This window comes from Manihot esculenta, chromosome 5 (genome assembly GCF_001659605.2).
Source record: "Manihot esculenta cultivar AM560-2 chromosome 5, M.esculenta_v8, whole genome shotgun sequence".
Classification (NCBI taxonomy): domain Eukaryota; kingdom Viridiplantae; phylum Streptophyta; class Magnoliopsida; order Malpighiales; family Euphorbiaceae; genus Manihot; species Manihot esculenta.
In genome coordinates this window covers 7,905,346-7,933,106 of record NC_035165.2, presented here as the reverse complement: position 1 = coordinate 7,933,106, position 27,761 = coordinate 7,905,346, and the positions used below count along the sequence as shown (strand labels likewise).

At 34.2% G+C, this 27,761-nt stretch overlaps 2 protein-coding genes across 2 annotated transcripts; both read right to left on the bottom strand.

Moving 5' to 3' along the window:
* Window positions 1–2,789: 2,789 nt before the first annotated feature.
* Window positions 2,790–3,962, bottom strand: LOC110616259 (LOB domain-containing protein 16). The gene is made up of 2 exons (XM_021758625.2): window positions 3,383–3,962; window positions 2,790–3,296 (listed from the first exon to the last, which is right to left on the bottom strand). Exons 1-2 carry the CDS (start codon window positions 3,806–3,808, stop codon window positions 2,958–2,960), a joined length of 765 nt encoding a protein of 254 aa, XP_021614317.1. The 5' UTR covers window positions 3,809–3,962; the 3' UTR covers window positions 2,790–2,957.
* Window positions 3,963–8,524: 4,562 nt separating this feature from the next.
* Window positions 8,525–27,272, bottom strand: LOC110616013 (poly [ADP-ribose] polymerase 1). Its single transcript, XM_021758310.2, has 20 exons — window positions 26,923–27,272; window positions 25,898–25,947; window positions 25,625–25,808; window positions 15,972–16,158; window positions 15,554–15,863; window positions 15,233–15,428; window positions 14,999–15,163; window positions 14,849–14,909; window positions 14,686–14,749; window positions 14,355–14,606; window positions 11,568–11,805; window positions 11,349–11,461; window positions 11,200–11,276; window positions 10,881–11,041; window positions 10,194–10,385; window positions 9,987–10,095; window positions 9,789–9,871; window positions 9,483–9,620; window positions 9,161–9,343; window positions 8,525–8,837 (listed from the first exon to the last, which is right to left on the bottom strand). The coding sequence occupies exons 1-20, from the start codon at window positions 27,064–27,066 to the stop codon at window positions 8,790–8,792; spliced, it is 2,955 nt and encodes a 984-aa protein (XP_021614002.1). The 5' UTR covers window positions 27,067–27,272; the 3' UTR covers window positions 8,525–8,789.
* Between the last annotated feature and the right edge of the window lie 489 nt (window positions 27,273–27,761).

Sequence of the window (27,761 nt, the reverse complement as noted above, 5' to 3'; positions counted from 1 at the left end):
GAGGGATTGACCATCGGAAACTCCAGGAGCGTAATTAGGAGGGACTAGCCCCCTCCCCCCAAATATTTTATATATATATATAATTATTTTACATTGAATCCTATAAAATTAATAATAAGATTTAAAATACAATAGATAATAAAAAAAATTAAATTCTTTAAATATTTTTAAAAATATTTTAATAGGTTAATATAGTTTAATTTCTTATTATTTAGTCTAATTTTATTAACGTCTCTAAATATTAATAAAAAAAAATTATATAACAGTGATAAATTTTTAGTTTTCATTAATTGGTTCATAAAAAATTTATAGTATAATCTCTAGTTTTTAATTTATATTTTAGAAGTAAAATGAAAACATTAAAATTATTTAATTCTCATAGAAAAAATATAAAAAAATTAATTAAATTAATCATTCGAATTTTTTGTATTTACAAATTAAAATTTGATGAATATTTTATTTTAAATTAAATATCTCAAAATTCAATTAAATATTAATTGTATTTGGGGTTGGCCCATTTATCCTTGTATCTTGCCCATGTACATAGCATTCAAAAAGCATGGTCAAACTGGGTTGGGCTTATGGGCTACCTCCCTTTTTTTTTTTTTTTTTTTTTTGTAAATAACACTATCATTGCATAATTAAATAGGGTCATATGTAAAGACATATTCTTCCACATCCATTCAACACATCACTGGCCCCACAATCTAAGTTTACACGTGCGTCCAAATTCTATTATCAAACACTTTTGGATTATTAAATCCTAAAAAAAGAAAAATCAAATTGTGGTAATCTCGCCTTGCTTATATTATTATTATTATTATTATATGCTTTATTTCATCTTTCTGTTTTCTTTCATTTTTTTTAAAAATTTTAACAAACACAAACAAATCATTAAAGATTGGCGTCATGTGAATGAAAATTGCTTTACAACAAATCAATCGTACAACAAACTTATATAAATAAATAAATTTTAATAATAATAATAAAAAAAGAATTTGTGGGTTCACGTTATTTTCCATTAATGACTTATCTCCAGAATTTGTGAATTATTGTTCATAAACAATGAATTTAATTTAGACAACTTGACTCAAAATAATTAATTAATTTTTTTAGCTTTAATATATTCAAAAAGACAAAAGAATGGAAAAGAAATTTCAAAAAGAAATAAAAAATTCCATCTCTTTTTATCTTTAAAGGCCATGGGGGCTTAACTTATTAAAGTCTAGTTTTTGCTTTTCTTGTCTTCTCCTTTGATTCTTTAGGGTTTCTAATTAATATTTCTCTTTCTTCAGCACATTCAACTAATCATCTCATTTAATTATTGGGTCTTTGGAATAAACTCAAATTAACCAATCCAGAAATTAATTTTTTTTAAATAAAAAACCTTGTGGTATGTGTTCATGTCATTTCATCTAGGCATGTTTATGGATATTTATTACATTGTTTGTCAACTATTTATTCCTACTTTACTTTTAAGAATTTTGAAAAAAAACATTATTTTATTTATGTAAGAAATTATATTACTTATTAAATCATAAAGCACGAGACTTTATTTTCTTATCATCGGTTTGGAAGAAATCATTTACTACAAAAAGAATTTAATTAAATTCTTAAATAATTAGGTATGATTTCTAATTTTTTTACATTTACATATTTTTAAGTTAAAAATTAAATTTTGTTATTTTAAATATAAAAAAATTTAATTGATTCAAAATTACAAATTTCACTTGGGAAGTGTAGGAAATAGTAGTTAGTTGTTGCACTATAAAAAGGAAAATCTTGATGGAAATCATTACTTCCATAGTTGAGCCAATTTTATCTTTGTCTTTCTTGCATCCATCAATAGCATCTATAAAAGCCTAGCCCCCTCATCTATATCACTATATATTTAATTATAATTATTTTTTTTGAATTTTTTAATAATAATAACTATATATTATAATAATTATTTTGTAATTTAAATAAAATGACCTATAAATGGGAGTATATAATTTTACCTAATTTGTAAAAATAGGGCATGTTTGTTATGATTAAGCTCATATTGAAAGTGGGCAAGAGTAGAATTAAATTATGAATAAAATAAAGAGATGGTTTCGTAGGAAGGGCATAATTATTACAGGCAGAAGAAATATATAATTTAATTAATTAGGTTAATTGGGTTGATAAAAGTTGACAAATGCCTACTAACTCCATCATAATGTAGCCTCTTGCATTCAATCTAGGGAACACTTTGTCCATTTTTATCAATACAAAACTTAACTTAAATTTCTTCTTAGTTCATTTCTTTTCTTTATTTTAAAATAGAGACTGAAATAGTATAACATGAGATTTCTCGAATCTACTTATTATTATATTAAGACAGTTTATGAGTTTATTGAAATTAAAGAAAGAAAATAACTCAAATTAATATTTTTGTATCATAATCACCAATCCCTTTCTCTGCTTGACTGAATTTGGCATCCATCATTGTCAAGCTTGACAATGGACAAAGAAAGCCAGGAAGAGAGAAGTCCCCTTGACAAGAATTAGAAAGAAACACATAGAACTAACCTCGTGGGTTTCCTATATAATTAAGAAATACACATTCAAGATCGTCATCTACACAACCTACAACACCTATCTATTTATTATTATTGTTCTGGCAAAGGACAATAGAGAGTTCAAATTTGTCTCTATTTATGTTGTCGCTTAACTTGATAGAAGGACAATATAAAATTAAACATTTAGACTGATTTTAATTAAAATAAAAAATAATTAAATAATCTTTATTAGAAACTTAACCACCCTAGTAAATCAAAAGAGAATGCCTGTATTGATCATTAGGCTTATCAAAACTTTAAGTTTCTTAGATGGTCTCATCAGTATATACACATGAGTTTGAGCACACACAAAGAAACAAGATGTATTTTAAACTTATTAATATATTTATAATGATAATAATAATAAGATCAGAATTAGTTCTTCATCATCCTAAGTGCAAGTGCTTGAAGCTCACCCAAGTCAGGATTGTAAGGTCTTTTCTTGGTACAAGCTTGGAATGGAAAATCTTGGCTGTTGCTTTGTATATCTTGCATGCTTATGATCCCATCATTGCCATGCTCAACAGATTCCATTGAGCTCTGTGGAGAGATCGGATTCATCATACGATTATAATAATTTGCTTGATGATGATGAGGAAATGGAACCCCATAAATATTTCCTTGCCATTGATTCTCCATATTGTGTGATGAGTCCGCTATATTTTGTGCCAGTTGAGCTTTCACTTGCATCAGCTGCGCCTGCAAGCATGCGACCTGGGAATATTTTTGTAGATTTGTTATTATTATTGTTATTATTATAATTATTAGATTTGAATAAGTAAATAAAGTTAGCTTGGAACCTGTTGTTGTAAGGCGAAAATATGAGCAACGCAGCCATAAACGGGGTCTCGAATCCTAGCTTGAGCTTCATAGGCGATAGTGACCACAGCCTCGCAGCGATCAGCTACTGGTACATGCAAAAGAAGCTTAGACACATTACTAGCACCAAAAACTTTGTGAATAGCTGCAAATCTAGCAGGGCCTTGCTCCGAGCAAAAATAAGGTGCAAAAATACAATCGGATGCACATTTTCGCCGGAGAAACTTGCATGCTCCGCAGGGAGAGCCGGTGCCACTTCCAGATGAAGCCATGGCGGTGCAAAACAATAAAAATATAGGAGAGAGATATGGAGATGGGAGAATCTTGGAATTTAATTTTAGGCACACGAGCAGACTAGGAAATGGTGCAGGAAAATAGGCTAAGTGGGTTTTGGGACAGAGGGACATAAAAGGGAGGGTCCTTATAAGGGAAGTGAATGGGGGACATGGAAGGTCCTGATGTAGGGTTCCATGGAAACATTTGCTAATGGTTGATGCAATATGGAGCTTATATTTTAATTGCACGGTTTTATTTTTCTTATCTTCTTTTTATTTTTTTTAGGTTAAAAAATAGCTTTGCTTTTGAAATTTCTAGCTTTTAAATTTGGTTCAGTTTAATAATATTAAGTTGAGTTGTTATTATTTTTCTTTTTTCCGCCGAACGCCGCACCTGGGAACTGCTGCTGTTTGTCGCTTTGTGGCTCTCGGCCTACAGCCACCTGCCGGTTACCCTCTACCTTTACCGACAACCGCTCTTCTATTTCAAACACTTCACTTTTGTGTTTTTATAAACAGCAGTTTTCGATTTTCAATTTCTAATTTAATTTTTTCAGTTTTGAGTTTTGAATGATTACTTATGCAAAGGAGTGGGCAGGGTGGGAAGTCAGTCTGCGTAGCCCAATTGGAGTCTTTTGTTTAAAATAGCTAAATTCATTATTATTATTATTATTATTATTATGTTTTTAAACAGAAGACTAATTGCGAGTAGAATGACAATGGATTGGATATTTTTAAGTATTTATTTCAATCAATGATTTGGATATTTTTTAATGTTAATTTTGATTAAACGTTAATATGATGGGTCAAATTTAAAATGAGTTTAAATTTAAAAAATAGATCGAATTTGAAATAAATTTAAATTTAAAAAGATATCCGTAGCGGGTTTTAATTTTAAATTTTATATATAAGATTATATAAATAATTAATTTAATATAAAAAATATATTTTATAATAATATTTATAAATTATTTATATATATTTTTATTTAATAAATTAAAATTTAAATATTTTTTTTAAATGTATTAAATTTTTTAAATGAAAATTATTAATGAAAAATATATTTTTATATAAATTATTAATTAAAAAATATAAAACTAAACAGATTTGAGTTTATTCAAATAATAATAATAGAGTTTGAGGAGAATGTCAGGAATTTAGATTAATTTTTAATTAGATTTAAATATTATTAATATAAATCGAATTTTAAATTTAATAATTTAATTTTCACGGATATCCTATCCGTATATATTACTTAAATAGGCTAGTAAAGTTGGTAAAAGTAGTGTTAATTCCTTCTTTATCTTGGCTCCAATTTATGGGAGAGACAAAAAGGAAGAAGGTAAGTTGTAGGCAGAATGAAGCAAGTGATGGGAGGGAGGATGATTTCCTCCGAGCATGAAAGATCAAAATGCACCCACCATCAAAACGTGATTGATCTTCTGTGGAAGCAGTGTTGATCAAGTTTTTAGAATAAGCTCTCTCTCTCAATCAATATATAATATGATACAAAATATATGATATAATTTAAAATGATTAAATTATTTAATAGTTTCATGTTAATTAATATATATAATTTTAATTTTACGTACTTTATAAATCTAAAATATCTCAATTGATTTGATTATTTAAAAAAAAAAAAGAGAATACAGCACATAATAATAAATACATGAACTAGAATAGAGACGAGGATGAGGGAAACCGGAGGATGAGAAGAGGGAAAAGATAAAAAAAGAAAAGGAGAGTGAAAATGGTAAAAGGAGAAACAGAAAGGGCATGGCATGAGAAGAAAACGTCATGGCTAACCAAGGAAAATGGATGTTAGCGTACCTAAATAAAGTAGGAAAAGAGGATGATGTTCCTTCACTGCGTCACATCTTCCTTGCCAAAATGCAAATGCAAATGCCAACGCCTACTCTCACCCGTCTCTGAGTTTAATGATCCATCACATTATCATCATTCATTTTGGATTCTCAAGTCCATTTTCCCACATCATCCTTCCACATGGCTCACGTGCAGCCTTTACATTATGTGAAGGTGAGACTCACCCAGACCTGATTTCTAGTCACCACTCGGTTTTCAGTTGCGTTTTAGGTTTAGAAAATTCATCCCATCTAATGTCATTGCTCCGTGTTGCTTATACTTGTATATGAAAATGTTCAATAATTCAAACCATTCTAAAATTTACTGAACCTTTGTAAGTCAAAGCTCACGACGATAAATAGATGTAGGTTGCCATCTGTTTGTTCCATGGTCTCGGCCAAAATAGTTCTCACAATCGGCCAAAATAGTTCTCACAATCATCTAAGTTTCAGTTTACACTCAATTCCTACAACTAAAAATTTGGATAAACACTAAACTGCTCGTTAATTATTTAAGAGTCGACTCGATAAAATTTCAATCGGACTAAATTCATTTAGAAAATAAAGCAAATTTAAACTCACCTTTTAAACTCATTTAATAAATTGAATCGAGTTTGAATTTAGCAGTACTTAACTCATTTGGTCGACTCATTTTTAAGTTTATAAACAATCTTGCAAACTGTTTCATTTACTAAGTTTGTAACATATTCGTGAACCGACTTGCAAATAAATTCATGAATCGATTCATGAATAAATTTATGAACTGAGTCATGAATCAAACTAGTGAATTATTTAAAATTCGACTTGATAAAATCTCAATCGGACTAAGTTCATTTAGAAAATAAGATAAATTTGAACTCACTTTTTAAATTCATTTAATAAATTGAATTGAGTTTGCTAAATTTAATAAATTGAATCGAGTTTGAGTTTAGCAGTACTTGACTCATTTGCTCGACTCATTTTTAAGTTTATAAATAATCTTGCAAGCTGTTTCATTGACTGGATTCATGAACATATTCATAAACCGACTTTCGAACAAATTCATGAATCGATTCATGAATAAATTTAATAAATTTATGAACCGACTCATAAATCAAACTTGTAAACAAGTTGATTTACAATACTCATTTATAAATTATTAAATAATATCATGAATTATATCATTTATTGTTTAAATATTTATATTAACATTATATTTTATAAATCTGTAATTATATTATTTTTTATAGATAATTTACTATTTAAAATTAAAATACAATAATTACAAAAAAATATATTTTATAAATGATAATAATTTATAAGTTAATTTTAAATTTGAAATAAAGAAGTTAATGATATATATGGGAATAAACCTAGTGTATTAAATATAAATATATTTTTAATATAAAACAATAAATACTTTATAATAATAAATATTTTTTTAATATAAATAAATTATAAATATTATATGGATGATGGTATAAATGATATTATCATAATTTTTTTTCTCTCAATTTTTAATATTTATTTACATTATTTCTTTCTCTTACTTTTGAACTCTTAAAATATTAAATAACAATAAACTATATTTATCTCTCCCTTAATTGAGTAATTACATTATTAATCTATATACTTATTTATTACTATATATCTCTTAAATAAATACTATTTTTATAAACTTAAAAAATATCTCTCTTAAATTCTCACAATAAGCTATTATTATTATATGTACATTTTTGTGTCCACTTTTATGATTATTTTCATATTTAATATTATTTTAATTTATTACATATTTAAATTTATAAATTCAATTATTAATATAATATAATATAATTGAGTGCTAGTACTGTTTAGTATAATATTATATATAATTATGTAATTAAATTAATTATACTTGTATTAATATATTCGTTTCATATAATAGTTTATATTTATATTCTAATAGCAATTTTTATATTGTATATAATAATTTAATATAAATAATATATTTAGATTAAAACTAAAAAAAATATTATTAATAATATATTACACTAATAAATTTAGTATAAAAATATCATTTAATACTAACAGCAAAACTATATAATTTTAATCAAATTAAACTATATAATTTAAATAGAAACTCTTTCTCCTTCTCTTAAATATTAAAAGTGAAATAACAAATATTAATATTTAAAATTATAAATAATAATAGTAATAATAATATTGAAATTTTAAAATATTTTAAAGTTATAATATATAATATTTTTTTATAAGTAATAAAAAAAATACAATTGAAAACAAAATTAATTTGCTAGGATTAAATCCAAGACATAAAAAAAACTTATTAGTATTTTAAAAATCAGGATTCTTTAAAGTATAAAAGTGTTAATGCACCAACACGAATTTGGAGAATTGTAATCTTTTATAAACAATCCAGAATATGGAGGTTGGAGGGATGTAGAGAATTATAACCTTCGTATGAAAGGGCAACTCAGAATATGGAGAATTGCAACCTCTATTTAACAAGATAACCCTTCCACATTTTTTTCTTAAATTTTAGATATGAGAGATTTTAATTAAATTTAAAAAATTAATTTAAAAATCTCTCGATATTCTTATAATTATAATTTTATTTTTAATTTAAATTTATTTATAATTTAAAATGAGCTCAAATTTTAAATTTAAATAAACTCAAATTCAACCCTAAACAACATTTTGATTGGAGTTTGAAACGAACTCAAACTCGAAAATTCAACCTGCAATTCGACCTTTTGATTGGAGTTTGAATCAATTCACTAATGTGGTAAATAAAATCATTACGAATCAAGCTCATTTTTAATATTTTTTTATGAATCAAGCTCGAACTCATTAGCGATGTTCAAGTCGAGTTTTAATTCGAGACTTTAAATTTATTTTTTAATTGAGCCTCAACTTATCAAAGTTAGCTCGACTTAGTTGTATTTTTCTAATCGAACCTGAACTTATCAAAGTTCAGCTCGACTTGGCTATACCTAGCTGCAATGGTTTCTTTGCAATCAACCGGATAACTTTCATAAATCACATTTCCATGAGGCTCACATTGGCTATGAAGATCCCATAAAGCCATAAACACAAGATATCAAAAGCTGATATTCTGCTCAAAATATTCTATTTAGACTTCCCTTCCCACCATGCCCATGCTATTTATAGAAACAAAACCCAAGTTGATACCTCTCTCCATCAAACCCCAAAATGAGACCTTACAAAACAAAAATCTGCTCGCCTCTGCTAAAAACATTCCCTTCCCCTATTCATCACCTCTTGTGATGAAACTTGACCTTCAACAAGAATTGCATCTTAACCTGTCCAACAAAACCACCTCTCATCAGATACCGGTGCACACCAAAATGTATTAAGCCTCGAAAAGCATAATCATGTGAATACACCAAGGGCCTTGCCTTGGCATATTCAATCTGCAGCCTTTGCCTATATATAATCTCTCAATTTTCACAATAGTGTGCAGTCAAAGACAGCATAGTCTCCAACAACTTTTAAAATTCAGTACATGGGAATGCAGTATTAAGAGTGCCGTACAAAAAATTTGAAGACGTGAGACTTATCATGTAAATAGTTAGGATGCACAGCACAAGTAATGAGTATTAAAATGAGCAAAGACAGGACTTACTTGAGCTGTATTATAGACAATGTACTCGTTATACATCAGCTCAGAGGCCTTGACTTTTGATGGCACTGGTTTACCACAAGGAACAGTGACATCATTCCTCCACTTCACAAATTCCGACTCTTGAGGTACTTTCTTGCCAAGTCCTTTTGTGGAATGCTTTCCTTCAGGAGGTTTATCCATATACTGTGACAATTGATTAACATCAGATTTAACGAAGGCATGCACCAACAGTTGCCAATTCAATATCCAAACACAAGTACTACCATACACATGCTAGCATGAACACACAAATAAATACATGAATCATGACATGTTAACTCACCATGGCATTCTTCAGCTCATAGACCTCCCCCAAGGCAACTTCACTAAGAAGCATTAATCCCACTGGATTTTCCTTATCAGTAAAGCAGTACTGAGCACTCTTACTAACCAGGTCAGCAAAATAAATTCCTTTACCAAACTGCAAAATAAAGTAATCAAGCATCAGCCTTAAGAAGACCACACAACAATGCACATGCACATGTAGGACAAATGTATATCTGCAGCTATTAAACAGCAGGAACATGCGCACACGCGTGCGCACACACACACACTCTCTTAGAGAGAGAGAGAGAGAGAGAGAGAGAACCATATATCCAGTTGCTGGAGCTTCAGGAGGCGCTATTCTCAGTCCTTGGCTAAGTATTCCCACGAAGTTTGTCAACCGAGAACCTGCAGAGAAGTAATTTGTTTTTCCCCCTCAGTTGCACAGTCAACTGGGTGGGTCCTATAGACCATGATGTAGACCAGTATCCAAGAAAAATAGTTGATAAAAGTTGCAACTTACCATGCCAGAGTAGCATTTTGTTCTTGAGCTTTTTTCTGTATGGAGCAAACTTATCAATTTCCCCTTTCCTTTCTAGTGAAAAAACTTCCTCCAGTTCAAGACTCCAATCCTGAGAGTATCATTAGAAGCTAACTTGTCAAAAAAGTGGGAAGAAGAGTTAGAAAAGACAGAGATGGAGAAGTAAAAACTCATCCTAAGTTAACACACCGTATGAGTAGGAGCATGAGTAGTATGAAGGTACTTCTCAATCAACTGGTAATCCACACTATCATGAGGAAGCGGAGTTATCTCACAACGAAGCTTCCTGTACTTATCATCAAATGATTCATCGTCATCAGCATCGAAACCCACCAATCTTGACGCTATCTCAATATCCTGAAGTGCTTCTAACATTTTCACCTAAATTGTGAGCAAGAAATAGCAAGTGTTATTCCTTATGCTGCAAGGACACAAATAGAACAATACTTTGGCTACCAGTGTTAATCAGAGTGTCATCGACATAGCCCAACATCTTAATATAGCTTCAACTCTAATTTTCATATTTAACATATACTGCATTAATGAGATTTGTCAAATTCTTATAATTTAATCTAATTCAAGAACAGTAAATTTCAAAGATTAATTAAAATGAAGGTTTACAAAGATAAGGGATTCACATGATGAATGTTTTTTGAGAAAAACCTCTGCACTTATTAGAATGCTAAATGGTATACAGAAACAGGAGCCTTGCCAAAAGTAAACAGAATTTTTTCAGGGAAAAAATGTCAAAATTAGCTTCAATTAGCAGATCAACGACAAAAAGTTGCAAAGTGAAAAAACAAAAGTAACCAAGGTGCAATAAGTTGATGTTTAAGTTGAGAATATGCAAACACACCATGTATGAAATGAACATACCTTTGACTTAAAATCATCTTCATCTCTAATAACACGAGGATGAACAGAAGGGATAACAGTGAAAAATCTGTTACTGGCATCTACAATCAAGCTTTCTTTAATGGAAGGGTCATGAGCACTACTGTTTAATAAATTCTGGATTTCTGTCAACGCTTCAAAACCTGGAAAAAAAAAATGATGGGCATTAATCAATTGCAACCATGTCATGGTTCCCACTTCCCAGTACCATGTATAGTTATAATGCAAATTCAATCACAGAACAGATAAAACAATTTTGGCTCTTTAGAAGAAACGAATCATATTTTTCCAGGTAAATTACCCTTCTGGATGTTATTTTTGCTTAATTTCCCAAGCGGCATTTCTGACATATTAATCTCAAATTCCATCATTGCAGCTCTGCAGAACACAAGGTATGATCTTCAGATATAAATTACAAAACAAAAAGGGTAAAAGATAGCAATATTTTACCTGTATGCTTCCACATTAAAGAGCATCTTCATTAACTCCACAAGTGGACGAGGAAGTTGGCTGTCCACACCACTTCTATTTTTATAACTAGGTTGTTTGTTGACTCCATAGTCCTAAAATTCAAATAGTTAGAATAACTAAAAGAAAGGTAACCCTCCACCTGTGGAGTACTCCAAGGAATTGAGAAAACGAGAAAAGAAAAAGAAAAAGAAGCAGTACAATGTCCAATGGGAAGAATCTGCCAGGTTTCTTCTGAAAATTCTGCTTTTGTTCCCATGCCTCCCATGAATTTCCAGTTTTCTCAAGGAATAAACGTTTAAATTCACTGACTGCATCGGATTTTGACATTGCATCAAGTTTGATTCCTCCAATTTTGGCATTTCCCACACGACCCCATTTACGGAACATGTAACAATCTGAACCCTTGTCATCTTGGATTATCTGAAGGATATAGTAGCTTTACATAGCCAGAAGATTTTAGTCAGATGAGGGGGAAAAAGAGAGTAGTTAATATTTATAGTAGAAACTCTTATAGAAAAGGCAACATTCTGAATTTCAGTCACGTTGAATGCTCGTTTCATAATAAAAGTTATAAAACCCAACTTGGCCCTAATGTCACGTATGATTTGTGCATTATCCTGTTCCAGCGAGGGGAATATCTGAAACTCCTTTATGCTGTTCTATCCTTGGCAGCTTGTCCTCCCATGTCTTTCTTTTATGATTTAGTACATTCATTCACCGGCTAAAATATTTCCTATCATGATTACTAAGTGACACATGAACTGCTCTCTGAAAGCAACAAGTTATCCAACATTCAAACTCAGGGCATGCAACTCTCAGGACCAGTGTTATAAGTATGACATGCATTTACTCAAATGTAAATAGAACTAAATGTTGTTGCTGTGTACATTGTGAGGGCATTCAGACAAAAATTTCCAGAAGTCCTCAGGAAAGACATTCAATTTTTCTTTAAAAACAAAAATCGCAGTCGTCCAACTGCTAACAATATTTAATACTAGAAAGACCACCACCAAGTCAGTCAAATGAAAAAAGGAAACAAAACCATATTTACCTGGAAAGTGATACTCTTAAATCGCCGTCCAGGTACTTGGTACGCCAATTAGTAAAATATACGATATGTAAAGGGTAGCCTTCATTGGTATGCTATTTCAATCAGCAGTAGATGTAGTTGATACCCCAATTTAATTAAGGCAAAGTAAATTATATTAATTCAATATAATATACCATTTTAAATAATTACATATAAGACTAATAGTTGATAATATTTATATTTTCTAAAAAAAATTTAAATTTAACTAATAAATAGTCATTTACACTCCCAAATTAACATTGCCACCTAATCCACTACCTCATTTAAGGTTTTTCAGAATATATTGTCTTCTTTCTATTTTTCTTTTGCTATAGCCTTTCTCCCTCCTCTTTTTCCTCTTCTTCCTGTGCCTGCATGCTATTGCACGCATGCATATTTGTTGATCTTACTTCTTTCTTCCTTCCTTCCATCTTTTCATTTCTCGTTGGAATGTCAATTTTGGTGACTCCAATTGAGAGTCCCCTAGTGATTTGGGACGCAAAAGTATCACGTTTCGATATGGACTGTGCAGTACCCAGATTGCAGTTCTCGCTGCACGGGAGGGGGGGGGGGGTTGAGAGAATCTAGTAACTATGGAAAAAACAATATAAAAAGGCAACACTCAATAATCTATCAGCCAAAGTTGATGTACCACTTACTATAGATTGGACAAAAAGTTGAAAAATAGATATTTGAGAACTGTGATGTCTTATTGACGACTCATTTCCATCGATTATGGAAATTCCAATTAATAGGAATATCTAAAACACAGGGGAGTATGAGAATGGTTGTAGAACTAGACTTGACCACAGGCCAGTTCCAGTCCGGTTTTGTCAAAACCACAGGTTCAACCCGGTTTAACAGGCTTGACCATTTGAACCAGTTTCAGTTTGAAACAGTTAAGATTCAAAAATAATTATAGTGCAAAGAAGATCTGGTTCTGTTTCAATCTGGTTCAGTCCAAGTTTGAAATATCTTATAGCTTCAATAATCTTAATGTTCTACACATTAGAATACATATATTTACAAGGTTTAGAACTTTAGTGCATCCTTTATTTAAGTTCCTACAGTAAATAAATTAAAGGGAACCATGTCAATCCATAAAAAATTATTTTTAAGAAAAAAAAGAAAATAATATAGAATTGGATTGGTCTGATTCCAGATCAAACCTGGCAATTTGAACCTGCCAGTTTCGGTCCTGGTACAAGAAAGGAACCCATAAAAGGACAGTCCTGGTCCAGTTCATGAACTGGAACCATTTGACCAGTTCCAGTCCTATGTTTGACTGGCAGTCCAGTTCACAATTTGAAAGGACAATACCAGGTCTATGTGGAACAACTCAACCATTTCACACAGCCAAATCTAGAAACCAAACTTCTCCAACTGAAAATACTTACCAGAAAATAATCCAATTTGTCTCTAGATTTCAAAAATACAAAACTTTACCTGTTTTTCAATGCATAGAAAGTTAGAAAAATGATGAAAGATGGAAGTTAGAAACATGATGAAAGATCATTTGCATGTCAATTGATGGAACACCTCCTAGGAATTGCACTGTTCTTAATGAGGTGCTACTGGTCTACTCTTTATGGATGACCTTACTTGGAATGGGAGCTGCTCTGAAACATATTTAACACTACACTAAAATCAAAACAAGCAAAGCACTTGATCAGCATCTTAATGTACGCCATGCTGCCTTCACATTCACCTATAGTGTTTCCTTTAGATTACCAATTTGCCTCAGAAAAGAAATAGAAAGTTCAGTGATCCTGTAATTCCCTATCAGTTTCAGGTTTTGCACAATTCACATTGACAGACAAATAAACAAATAAATGGAATAAGACCAAACTAGGGAAAGCCATAGCTAGCATCTGGAAAGACAGTTATAGCAAACAAGCAGAATTTCATAGACCCACCTGTTAACACCAGTTGATAAATCAGACATGTTTAGAGTCGTATTATAGATACTCTTCCCATCCTCAAGAATGTGACCTGTATCTTGCAAACCAGAAGCTTCATGCACAGCACTTCGCCCTTTCACTTTGACAGTGACCATGCTAGAGGCACCACCTACAGCTTCCACTTTGTACAGATCAAATGGAAGCTTTTTGTGTTTTTTAAAACATTCAACCAGGTAATCCTCCCTGACTATTGGTAATTTCATTCTCCTATCAATTGAACCATTCGAAGTCAAATTAACATTAAGAAAGAAGACACTAAAGACCAGTTAATGAGAAGAATCCTTACCTGGCCTTCCTCATCTCAGCATCTTCACGATCTGGTACTCCACTCACAATAAAGCAGTTTGTATCTGTAATTCATTAAGCAAAATATCTCAAGTAAAAAATATCCATGGCTTTCTGTGTGCTCAACAATTTTTCGATCAAAACCTACTCCGTAAAGCAAATACCTTTCTTTATCTTTGCATGAACCTCTCCACCTACTCCCTCAATTTTACTCTTCCATTCTTCCTGCACAACCAGTGCACGTATCAAATGTGTAAAAGTACAAAATTAAGTATGATGGATAATTCACCAATCTGGGGAATTCATGGTCGTACCATAGACTCCTTAGGTAATCCAGCAATAGCAACTTTCAGATCTCTCAAATTTTCACTCTTTGAATATGGAGAGTGGCTGTTGCCAGCTTGAGTTCTAGAAGAATTGTCAGATGATGGTGGAGGCAGTAACCTAACAGGTTTGTTGCTCTTCTGTGATTTAAACCACTGCAGGAAATGCAGTACATTAAGTTAAGGTAACAAAATCTTGGTAACTGAGACAAGTCAGTTTCATACATTGCTGAGATATTGATTATTTGTGTCTTCTGGGACTTTCCACTTCCCTTTTAGACGCTCTGGTTCACAAGTGGAGTATGAACATTTGCTCCATGCTGACAGGAACCCAGTGCACCGATATGTTCCTCCAGAATATCGGAGAAAACCAGAACAGATTGGGCAATGACCAAGTGCTCCAAACATCATTCCATCAGCACTAATGAAGTGAAAAAAAAAAGAGAGTATGGAAAGCATTCAAGAAAATCCTTGATCAAGCGGTAAACCCACAGAAGAAAGAATCTATAAATGCATATTTAACTTCATTCTTCCAGGAAAAATTACCATTTATCCCGCAAATCAAGTTCTGATCCAGAAGAATCTTGATCATTTGCTTCAAGCATTTGACGCAACTCTGCAGTTGTGACATGCTTTTTAAGGCTATCCTTTAAAGTCCACAATTCTTTAGATTGAGCCTCCAGTTTGCTTTCCAATTCATTATGATTCTTTGTAGATGCAGACCTGCTACTTGACACATCTCCAATGGCCTTAGCAGCTTTTGAGTTTTGATTGCCATCACTATCTTTTCTACGTTTTGTACCAACTGTGGGAGTTGATTGTTGCAAGCCTTTATCCTTTCTTCCCTCAACAGCACCTGAGAAGAAAATTCTAACGAGTAAGAAACGGTCATCCATAGTTTTCACTATTCATTTACAATACAAACACATTACTGCAGCGTAGGATAATGTTTTATATATGATACCACTCTTTGCAGTAGAAGGAACCTCCTTAACCAGTGCATGAACTACTGCCTGATCAGCTGGTGGGAGACTTTCCCATCCAGACAACTTCTCCACTTGGACAGATGGGTACAAATCCACAAAACAATTGAGGTGATGCCAAGCCAACCCTTTAGCTCGTGGCTCTTCAGGCTTTGAAGATAAACGAACCTAATTGCATTTGTGTTCAACAAGGAACATGTGTCATATTTAATCATATAGCAACTATATCAAAATCATCAGAAAATAAGAACATTCAGAATATTAAGAAATATGTACAGGGGAACTAAGAGAGTTAGGAAATGCCAAAGGATGATATTAAGATAACATACCCAAGGAAATGCACAGGATGGACTTACAGGCATTATAATTTTCCAACATTAGGAAATTACTGCTATAAGTGGTCACAACTTCCTAATAACAACCAAGGCCGAATTTGGTACAGGGAAGGAAAAGAGTGAAATATTACAGGAGGAATTTTCCGTGTAATCATGATTATTTGAAGTGTATTTGGTTGCACCTATAAATAAGAAGTAATTGTTAAGGGATAATGGTCTGATATGTCTTGTACAAGGTTAAAGTTGATGCAAAAAGGATGAAAATTTTCATCATTTTAGCTTTTTATTTCCTAGCTTAGGCTTGTTGATGTGGTAATTTGAACAACAGTACAACAATGATGCAGCTGGGGCAGGTGTGATGATTTTCTCACCCTTTCTATTCATGGCCTTCAAACTAACCCTTTGAAGTTAACATTAAAATTGGAAATGTTGATACTTGAAGGCTTGAACCAAACACACAAAAAATGAAGTGAAGAGGGGAGCTGTCAGGGAGATAGAAAGGGGATAGAATTAGAAAGGTGGAGATAAAATCCACCTGGTAGGGAGAGGAAGAAAAGGAAGGAAGGAGAATGTTACCAAACCACTGCTAGTCTATACCTTCAGTCATGGATCCAAGTCAAAGCAGCCACATATTGAGCCTCTGAATTAGTCAAATATTTCAGTTATCTTTTAGTTAGATGTTTTAATGATTCCCTGTTTGTAGGGGGATATTCCTCCACTTTTAATTTCATATGGTTAGTTGAGGAGGGTGTTCCTCCATGTTGAAGTAGTGCTCCTTTGATGTAGGACCACTTTTTATTTCATGTGGTTAGCTGAGGAGGGTGTTCCTCTATGTTGAAGTAGTGCTCCTTTGATGTAGGAAGCAGTTATGCTTCCTTTCTGTATTTAAGCAATAACATCAATGAAGAGGACAACTTCAAAATCAATTAAGTCTTGAGCGCTTTAAGTCTCAGAGGTTTCAGGTTCCCTCTTTTAGATCCTGAATTGTTAATGACCAGAGGTCGTAAAAAGACTCTTAACCCAAACACTCAAACTCCTGCCATACCCTTAGCCCACAGACCCATAACCAAATCCACAACTCGGAGCCATAATAGTTTGGTATCAGAGCCTGCAGTTATGGGGGACTCTGTTCAAGATCAACTCGCCAAGCTCTTTGAATTGTTGTTGGCTGAGCAGCAAGCAAACAAAGACCGAAATGAAAAAGTTGAGCAATTGCACGCCAAATTGGATGCAATGTCTCAGGAATTGGAATCGACTAAGAAAGGGTTGCAATTTAGCAGCACTGGCAGTCAAGCAAAATCAAGGAGAGATAAGGGAATTTCGGGTGCTTCGGTTTCCGAAAGTTCGGGAGGAAGTTCGATAGTACCGAAATTCACAAAGTTTGATTTTCCTCGTTATGATGGGCTGGAAGACTCTTTGGGGTGGCTTGCCCGATGCCAGCATTTTTTTAGGCACCAACAAACACCCGAAGAGTAGAAGGTGAGTTTAGCTTCGTACCATTTGGAGGGGATTGCTCAGCTGTGGTATATGCAGCTACTGGATGACATTCCAAATCCCAATTGGGATGAGTTCACACATCAATGCAATCTTCGTTTTGGGCCTCCAATCCGCAGCAACAAATTAGGCGAATTGGCGAAGCTAAAGCAAATTGGTTCTGTTGCAGAATATCAGAATCGTTTCGAAGCCTTGGTGTAACGCACTGGCACCCTCACGCAGGATCAAAAGGTCCAGTTGTACCTCAGTGGATTGCAAGACTCCATTGCTGTTGAGGTCGAGCTACATCATCCAAAAGATTTGGTGAATGCAATAAGCATCTCCTGGCTGTATGAACAGAAACTTTTCCCAAGTTCTTCGGCTGTGAGAGACACTCTTCGCGCTGCCTTCACATCTGCACCTCGTGCCAACCGATTGGTGAAGCGACTGAACCGTGAGGAGATGGAAGAAAGACAGAAAAAAGGGACTGTGTTTTAACAGTGATGAACAGTTTGTTCGCGGCCACCAATGTAAAAAGCTTTTCTGGATAGACTTGGTGGAGACCGAAGAAATAGAGGACACAAATTCTGATCCAGAGCTAGAACCAGAGATTTCATTTAACGCTATCACTGGAATTCGAAATCCTCAGTCCATGCAACTACAGGGATGTTGGAAGGGGGGACAAGTCTTAATTCTAATTGATTCTGGCAGCACTCACAATTTTGTGTTTGCAACAAAAGTCGAGGAACTTGGTGCCGAAGTAAACGAGCAGTATGGCTTGAAAGTTAATGTCGCCAATGGTGAGCTACTGGACAACCCAGGTATATGCAAGGGAATCCCAATTCTACTAGATTCCCACTCTTTTTCCGTGGACTTATTTGTTCTGCCACTAACCGATTTCGATGTGGTTTTGGGAGTTAATTGGCTTCGAACTTTGGGACCCATTCTCTGGGATTTTGCTGTCATGAGAATGTGTTTCTTTCAACAGGGAACCTTGATCGAATTGCAAGCAATGACATCAACTCCAATCTTGGTTCTCCCTGATTTTGAACTAACCTTTTTCATAGAATGTGATGCCTCGGGTATAGGAATCGGAGCTGTTCTGTTACAGCAAAACAAACCAGTGGCATACTTTAGACATTCAATGGTAGTATGCCATCAGAAACTTTCAGCACGATTCTATGGCCCCTTTGTGATAGTGGAACGTGTCGGTTCCATGGCCTATAAGTTGGGTCTTCCTGCCGATTCAAAGCTCCATCCAGTGTTTCATATTTCAAGTCTAAAACCTTATCATGAAGGTCAATCTTCTCCTACACCATCGCTGCCATCTTTTCTGCTGCCAGAACCTATTCATCCTTTGGCCATTCTAGACCACCGTATTAAAGGAGGAAGTAAGGAGGTTCTCGTCCACTGGAATCATTCTTCTCCTGCCGATGCTTCATGGGAGAAGGTACATGCATTCTCTGCCAAATATCCAGATTTTCAGCTTGAGGACAAGCTTCCCTTGGGGGTGGGAAGTAATGTTACCAAACCACTGCAAGTCTATACCTTCAGTCATGGATCCAAGTCAAAGCAGCCACATATTGAGCCTCTGAATTAGTCAAATATTTCAGTTATCTTTCAGTTATCTTTCAGTTAATTGTTTTAATGATTCCCTATTTATAGGAGGATATTCCTCTACTTTTTATTTCATGTGGTTAGTTGAGGGTGTTCCTCCATGTTGAAGTAGTGCTCCTTTGATGTAGGACCACTTTTTATTTCATGTGGTTAGTTGAGAAGGGTGTTCCTCCATGTTGAAGTAGTGCTCCTTTGATGCAGGAAGGAGTTATGCTTCTTTTCTGTATTTAAGTGAAGAGGACAGCTTCCAAAATCAATTAAGTCTTGAGCGCTTTAAGTCTCAGAGGTTTCAGATTTCCTCTTTTAGAGCCTGAATTGTTAATGACCAGAAGTCGTAAAAAGACTCTTAACCCAAACACTCAAACTCCTGCCATACCCTTAGCCCACAGACCCATAACCAGATCCACAACCCAGGACAGAGAAATAGATTAAACACCAATTACTTGTGTTATAGGTTATAGGAAGTAAATATGTTAATATAGGAAGTAAATATTGATAGATGGGTTAGTTACTTAATCTTAGCGATTTTATAATCACAGGCTTGATTTTCCTTCCTGTTTAGATATCGTCTCTCATGTATAAATAGGTTGTAATCTCTATTGTGATATACAACAAATATTATCTTTCTACATGGTATCAGAGCCATTCTCGTAGAGATTTTTTTTTTCTTTTCTCTCTCGTCAAATTTAAAATTTTTTTTTTTGGAGACTTAGGGCTCCGTTCATTTGAGTTATCCATAAAGGGTAACATTTGGATCTCACCATCGCTGGAGTCGCCACACCGACCCCTTGTCGGATCTGAGGTTTGTTTGCTGTTCGGGTGTTGGGTGGAGGTGTTCATCGGCACTGTTCACAGGTACTGTTCATTGGCACTTGTTCACAGGTATTGATCCTTTGCTATTTTGATTGTTTTGGGTTGGTTGTTCCGATAGCTGAAGTTAAAACCATCGTAACTGATGTGATTCTTGTGATGACTAAAATCACAGAACACAAATTAAATGGATCTAATTTTTTAGATTGGAGTAAGACTATCTGTATTTATTTACGAAGTATTGCATAGATGATCATCTTACCAAGGATCCTCCAACTGATGAAACTCATAGAGATTGGATGAGGGATGATGCTCGTTTGTTTCTGCAGATTTGAAATTCTATTCATAGTGAGGTGATTAGTCTTATTAATCACTGAGAATTTGTTAAAGAATTAATGGAGTTTTTGGAATTTCTATATTCTGGCAAAGGGAATATTTCCCGTATTTATGATGTGTGTAAGGCGTTTTACCGAGCCCAGAAAAATGATAGAACTTTCACATCCTATTTTATGGATTTTAAAAAAGTTTATGAAGAACTTAATGTATTGATGCCCTTTGGTACAGATGTGAAAACTCAACAAGCTCAACGAGAGCAAATGGCTGTTATGAGCTTTCTTGCAGGTCTCCCTCCAGAGTTTGAGACAGCTAAATCTCAGATTCTTTCTAACTCTGAAATATCATCATTACATGATGCGTTCACTAGGGTATTGCGTAAGAATCTCCAATTCCTTCACACCCCACTAGTGCCCTTGTTAGCCGCAATGATAGTGGCAGACAGAATAATAGAGGTGGGCAAAGGGGAGGTTTTAATGGTGGTAAAAGATCTCAGTGTTCTGGGGAAACAAGTTCTACTTCTAACTCAGGAGGAATCATTTGTTATTACTGCCGCGAACCAGGACATACTAAGAAGACATGTCAAAAACTACAGAATAAGAATCAGCGCACACAAATGGCGCATATGGCAGTTGAGGCCCCTTCAGATCAGGGGATTTTGATATCTGAAGATGAGTATACACAATTCACCCAATACCAGGCATCTCTGAAATCCTCTAATTCCTCCTCTATCACTGCAATTGCCGAGTCAGGTAAATCTACTGCATGTCTTGTGCTTTCATCCTCCAAATGGGTTATTGATTCTGGTGCTACCGATCATATGTCAGGTAATTCTACCCTTTTGTCCAATCTTGAGTCTCATGCATCGACTTCTTATGTTACTCTTGCTGATGATACTAAATCTTTTATCATGGGTTCTGGTCATGTCAACTTAACCCCTTCTCTTTCTGTATCCTCTGTGTTATGTCTCCCTAAATTCGCATTTAATTTGCTTTCTGTTAGTAAACTCACTCGTGCATTGAATTGTTGTGTCTCATTCTTTCCTGATCACTGTATTTTTCAGGATCTTTCGACGAAGCAGATTATTGGTAGAGGACGTGAGTCAGAGGGTCTCTACGCCTTGGATCAGCAACTACCTAGATCACTTGCATGTTCCACGCGTTTAACACCTTTTTATGTTCATTGTCGTTTGGGGCATCCTTCTCTCTCAGCTTTGAAGAAGTTATATCCACAATTTCATTCTTTGTCTGTTTTAGATTGTGAGTCTTGTCAATTTGCCAAACATCATCGTTTGCCTTCAGTATCTCGAGTCAATAAACGGGCTTCGTCCCCCTTTGAGTTAGTACATTCAAATGTTTGGGGTCCTTGTCTTACTGTGTCTAAGTCTGGCTTTAAGTACTTTGTTACCTTTGTTGATGACTTCTCTCGTACTACTTAGTTATTTTTAATGAAGAGTCGTTGAGAATTATTTTCTATCTTTTGTGCATTTTATGCTGAAATCCAAATCCAATTCAATGAGTATATTGCAAAGTGATAATGCTAAAGAGTATCTCTCTGGGGAATTTCAATCTTATTTGTTACAAAAAGGGATTCTTCATTAGTCCTCTTGTGTTGACACTCTTTCACAAAATGGAGTTGCCGAAAGAAAAAATTGACATCTTCTTGAAGTAGCCAGAGCCCTCTTATTCCAAATGAAAGTACCTAAATGTTTTTGGGCTGATGCTGTATCCACTGCTTGTTTTTTGATTAATCGCATGCCTTCCTCCATCCTTCATGGTGATATCCCTTATAATATTTTATTTCCCACTAAATCTTTGTTTCCTATTGAGCCACGTATCTTTGGGTGTACTTGTTTTGTTCGTGATGTTCGTCCACAGGTTACTAAATTGGATCCCAAATCACTCAAATGTGTCTTACTTGGCTACTCTCGACGTAAAAAAGGTATCGTTGTTTTTCTCCTGATCTGAATCGGTATCTTGTGTCTGTAGATGTAACATTCTTTGAGTCTACTCCGTTTTTTCCACCATCCTCTGTTTATAACACCCAAGGTGAGGAAGATGACCTTTTGTTATACACTGTTCGCTCTCTGTCTCCTCAGACTACTCCTACACCTTTCGCTCATGTGCCAGGTCGCCCTCCCATCTTTCATGTGTATTCCAGACGCTTAGAGGACTCTGACTCCGCTCCGCTACCCGCTTCTTCGTCGACAGATCCTGCTCCCACTGATCCTTCACTGTCTGATTTGGATTTGCCCATTGCTCTTCGCAAAGGTAAATGTACTTGCACTTATCCTATTTCAGCTTGTGTCTCTTATGATCAATTATCCTCTTCTTCTCGTTGTTTTGCCACTGCTTTAGATTCTATTTCAGTTCCCAAAACTGTTATTGAGGCTTTGTCCCATCCTGGTTGGCGTGCTGCAATGGAAGAGGAAATGATGGCCCTTGACACTAATGGTACTTGGGAGTTGATGTCCTTGCCGCAAGGAAAGCTGGCTATTGGGTGCAAATGGGTGTTTGCAGTAAGAGTAAATCCTGATGGATCTGTTTGCTCGCCTCAAGGCCCATTTAGTGGCCAAAGGTTATGCACAAACTTATGGAGTTGACTATTCTGATACATTTTCCCCAGTTGCCAAGCTCGCATCTGTTCGATTGTTTATTTCCTTGGCAGCTACACATGATTAATCTTTGCATCAACTGGATATTAAAAATACTTTTCTTCATGATGATCTTCAGGAGGAAGTTTATATTGAGCAACCACCTGGTTTTGTTGCTCAGGGGGAGTCGGGCAAGATTTGTAGACTTCGAAAATCCCTTTATGGCTTGAAACAGAGTCCTCAGGCATGGTTTGGCAGGTTTAGTGAGGTGGTCCAACAGTTTGGAATGAAAATGAGTAAGTGTGCTCACTCAGTGTTTTATAGAAATTCTGATAGTGGAGTAATTCTGCTTGTAATATATGTGGATGATATTGTTATCACAGGAAGTGATATTGCTGGCATCACATCCCTAAAAGAATTTCTTAAAACACAGTTTCATACAAAGGATTTGGGTTCATTGAAATATTTCTTGGGAATCAAAGTTATGCAGTATAAGAAAGGCATCTTCTTGTCTCAAAGAAAATATGTTCTTGATTTGTTAGCAGAAACAGGAAAATTGGGTGCTAAGCCTTGTAGTGCCCCAATGACCCCTAACCTTCAACTTACCACAGAAGACAGTGAGCCATTTGCAGATCCTGAAAGTTATAGAAGATTAGTTGGCAAGTTGAATTATTTGACAGTGACTCGTCCTGATATTGCATATTCAGCGAGTATGGTAAGTCAGTTTATGTCGTCTCCTACTGTTGCCCAGTGGGATGCTTTGGGACAAATTCTTTGTTACCTTAAAGGGGCCCAGGGCGAGGGCTATTCTATGGCAACCATAGGCACTCAAATATTGAATGCTTTTCTGATGCTAATTGGGCAGGCTCGAAGGTTGATAGGAGGTCAACTACTGGGTATTGTGTTTTTGTGGGAGGTAACTTGGTCTCATAGAAAAGTAAGAAGCAAAATGTGTTCTCCCGTTCTAGTGCTGAATCTGAATATCGAGCCAAGGCACAAGCCGTTTGTGGAGTCTTGTGGGTACGTCAACTATTAGAAGAAGTTGGGTTCACAAATTCAATGCCTGCTAAGTTGTGATGTGATAATCAAGCAGCTATCCACATTGCCTCCAATCCGGTATTTCACGAGAGGACTAAACACATCGAGATTGATTGTCATTTTGTTCGTGAAAAGGTCCAACAAAAGATAATATCAACAGGACATCCGAACTGGAGAACAATTAGGAGATATCTTTACTAAAACTCTAAATGAAACTCGAGTTGATTATATATGTAATAAGTTGGGCATGATTAACATTTATGCTCCAACTTGAAGGGGAGTGTTATAGGTTATAGGAAGTAAATATTGATAGATGGGTTAATTACTTAATCTTAGAGATTGTATAATCATAGACTTGATTTTCCTTCCTGTTTAGATACCGTCTCTCATGTATAAATAGGTTGTAATCTCTATTGTGATATACAACAAATATTATCTTTCTACAACTTGTTCCCATAAAAAACAATTACGCTACTTGAGGAGAAATTGAAGAGAACATAAAACATGTTTACTCATTTTCTCTTCCCCTATTTAAAACTCAACACTTTAAACTTTGCAAAAATGTCATTTTAACTTCCTAATTTTCTTTCCCCTGCCTTCTTAGATTTCCAAAATATTGGAAGTTTCTTATCTCCCCTCCTCCTATGTTACACCTTTACAAACAAGACACAAGAGAATAATCTCCCACCCACACCTTCTATCTTGTCAATTTCTCCTTTGTTTTTCCCAAATAGAGCATTTCCAGTTCCAGCCCCTAAAAGTAAAAGGTGATATGAATCCTGCCCTTAATTGAAACTGCATCTTATTTCTATGAAAATCAAAGTAGAAGCTTTCAGCCACCTGGGTTCTCTTCCTATTTTTTCCCTTCCTTTAAATTGATGGGACCAACACTAGATACCAGTCCTAGTTGTTTTAACTAAGAAACCATAATTTGGTCTAGTAATAAAGCAAGTTCATGGAATTAAAGAACAAATGAAAAGAGGCCTACAAGAGATCTCAGTTTACAACCAAAGATAGTACCATGAAGGCCAATGAAAAATCATCAAGCCAACTAACCAGGGAATTCATAAGGGAATTACTGTTGCATGCTCTTATGAGCTAAGGGTTGCAATCAAATGCAGATCAGACAACTAAATAAGCAACTATTTACATAATATTGCAAAATACAAACACACTTTGCACTTCAGGCTTCAAGTGAACAATCAGATCAGAAAAATCATCTAAAAAAAAAAGACAGCTCCATTATTCGTCCAACATTTGCAGCATCTTTATAATTATATGTCATCGAATAAATGGGCAAGAAATGCATTTTGGTATCACTTTACTGCACCAATATCAGCTGATTTATGAATATGTAGTCTCAACTGGAAGTGCAAAACATGCAATTGAAAGATAATTTCCCAAAAAGCAAAGAGAAAAATATATAGATGGTCACCTGTCCCTTCATAATCTTTTGGTTGCAGCCTCTGCAAGTAGCACGAGAAGTTTGTGAAACTTCAATACCATATTCCATAGAACTTGCAGCATTTGTATTTAAGGAACCACCATCCTCGACATATTTTCTAATGTTTTGCTGATCTTCCCACCGTAGTGATTCTATACCTTCAACATCATCACACCTAAAAGTATGGCAAAGACCTAGATGTCAGGCATTGCAATCCATGTGCATTACATCTTGTAATTACAGTATATGATACAAAACACTTACGATTTTATCTGTTTTGCTTTCTTCAGTATGCAACCGACATGGTTCCACATCTATTTAGAAACAAAATGTATTAGATTTTGTTCCTTTTCTTCACCAAGCATAAGGTCATTAAAAGAAGTGGCAATAACTTTCAAGCAAAAAAAATATCTAGGTCATCCTTTTAATCTGACACAGAGGATGTAGTAATAGACTTCAGAAATAATTCCAGTAGATTGTTCACAATTTGGTTGGATATAGCTAAGCTATGAAGTAATAATTCTCCAAAGAGCTAAGCAATACAAAACTAAAAACAACACCAGGTAAGATTTCGAAGCATGCATTAGCAAATTACTAACCGAGAATAATAGCATAGGCCATGGGTTCATAATTGGCACTAAAAACTGCAAATCATTGTCCATTAGGATTTTTCACTAGACACAAAGATGGTAAAATATAAAAGATAAGGTGAATACATGGGGGTAAAAAGGCGAACTATTTTACAATATAAAAATAAAAATTATTCCACTTGAGCTGCTAGTTGCTTGCACAGTTAAAGGAAGTACCTAAAAGTGAACTAACAAGGCAAGACCTCACGCAGAATACAAATGCAAAATAAGCTCTAGCCCAGAACATAGAGAGAAACGTTTGGAATTCGCAAATAGTGAAATGGGAGTGGAAATAAAAGAATATACAAATAAAAACAAAGCACCAAATTGGCATTTGCGTGAATGTATTACGAATTGACGTGTATGAACGTACCCTCATTGCTTAAATTAATTCACAATAATCCTATTCATAAACAGAAGAAATGCTAGAAAACTAAAAGGCCACTGAATACCAGTAAAGACACACAACCTCCTGGAAGCAAAGGAAAAAAAAAAAAACAAAAGAATAGCGAATGTACGATTCTTCCACAAATAAATACATAGCAATGAAAGGGAAAATGAAAAGGCAAGAACTTTAGGGCATGAAATGCCAGAGAGAGAGAGAGAGAGTGTGTGTGTGAAGACAAGGGGAAAAAATGAGATAGAGATACAGAATCATACAGGCATGAAACCATCGAATTGAGTGGCTTGGACCATTTTGCCAAGCCTGAGATTCTCTTTATCGATGGGTTTCTTGCAGGTCTTGCATGACGATCGCCCGGACTTCGCGTACTCCGCCTTCCATGGCTTTGGAGGGGTCGCCATTGCTCTCTTCTATCTGTGTCAGAAAGATGTGCAGATACTCTCACTCGCACTGCCTCACACTTATATAGGTACGTGTTTGGCTGTGAAAAAAAAAATGCGCTAAGAGTTGTAGAAGGAATCTCTGGGCGTTTTGGACGGCCTCAAGGACGCTTCCAATTAATTTTGGGTTTTCACTCTTTCTACAGTTCCTGTTACTTCACTGATTCATTTTCATTTCTTGCCCGCACCGCCAATTCTTTTTGCAATTACTGATCCGATTAGATTAGGTATGTGTGTCACCGTTTAAAAAAAACCGATCAAATTTTAATTATAATATCTTAAAATTATTAATTGTTTTTAGGAGAATTAGCGAAGAAACTCGTTTCGTTTAAAAAAAATTATTAAAATATCTTTAATATTTTAAAAAATTTATTAATTAATTATTTTATTAATGTTAATAGTTAAATATTAAAAAAATTTAAAATAAATTATTTTATTAATTTTAATGATTAAATATTAAAAAAACTTAAAATATTTTTAATACGAACACATAAATTATTTAAAAAATTAATTAGTAAATTTTTTAAAATTATAAAAATTAAATAATAAATACTTAATAAAAATATTAACCAATTAATATATTTTTTAAAATATTAAAAATATTTTAATTATTTTTTAAATTAAATAATTAATTAATAGTTTTTTTATTAATATTT

Coding starts and splice junctions, on each gene's coding strand:
- LOC110616259 (XM_021758625.2), bottom strand. CDS start 3,808: ATGTCCCTCTGTCCCAAAACCCACTTAGCCTATTTTCCTGCACCATTT. Junction 3,297..3,382: donor TTTTCGCCTTACAACAACAG/GTTCCAAGCTAA, acceptor AAATATTCCCAG/GTCGCATGCTTGCAGGCGCA.
- LOC110616013 (XM_021758310.2), bottom strand. CDS start 27,066: ATGGCGACCCCTCCAAAGCCATGGAAGGCGGAGTACGCGAAGTCCGGG. Junction 14,750..14,848: donor TCATGCAAAGATAAAGAAAG/GTATTTGCTTTA, acceptor AATGAATTACAG/ATACAAACTGCTTTATTGTG. Junction 9,621..9,788: donor CTCCAGCAACTGGATATATG/GTTCTCTCTCTC, acceptor TTTATTTTGCAG/TTTGGTAAAGGAATTTATTT.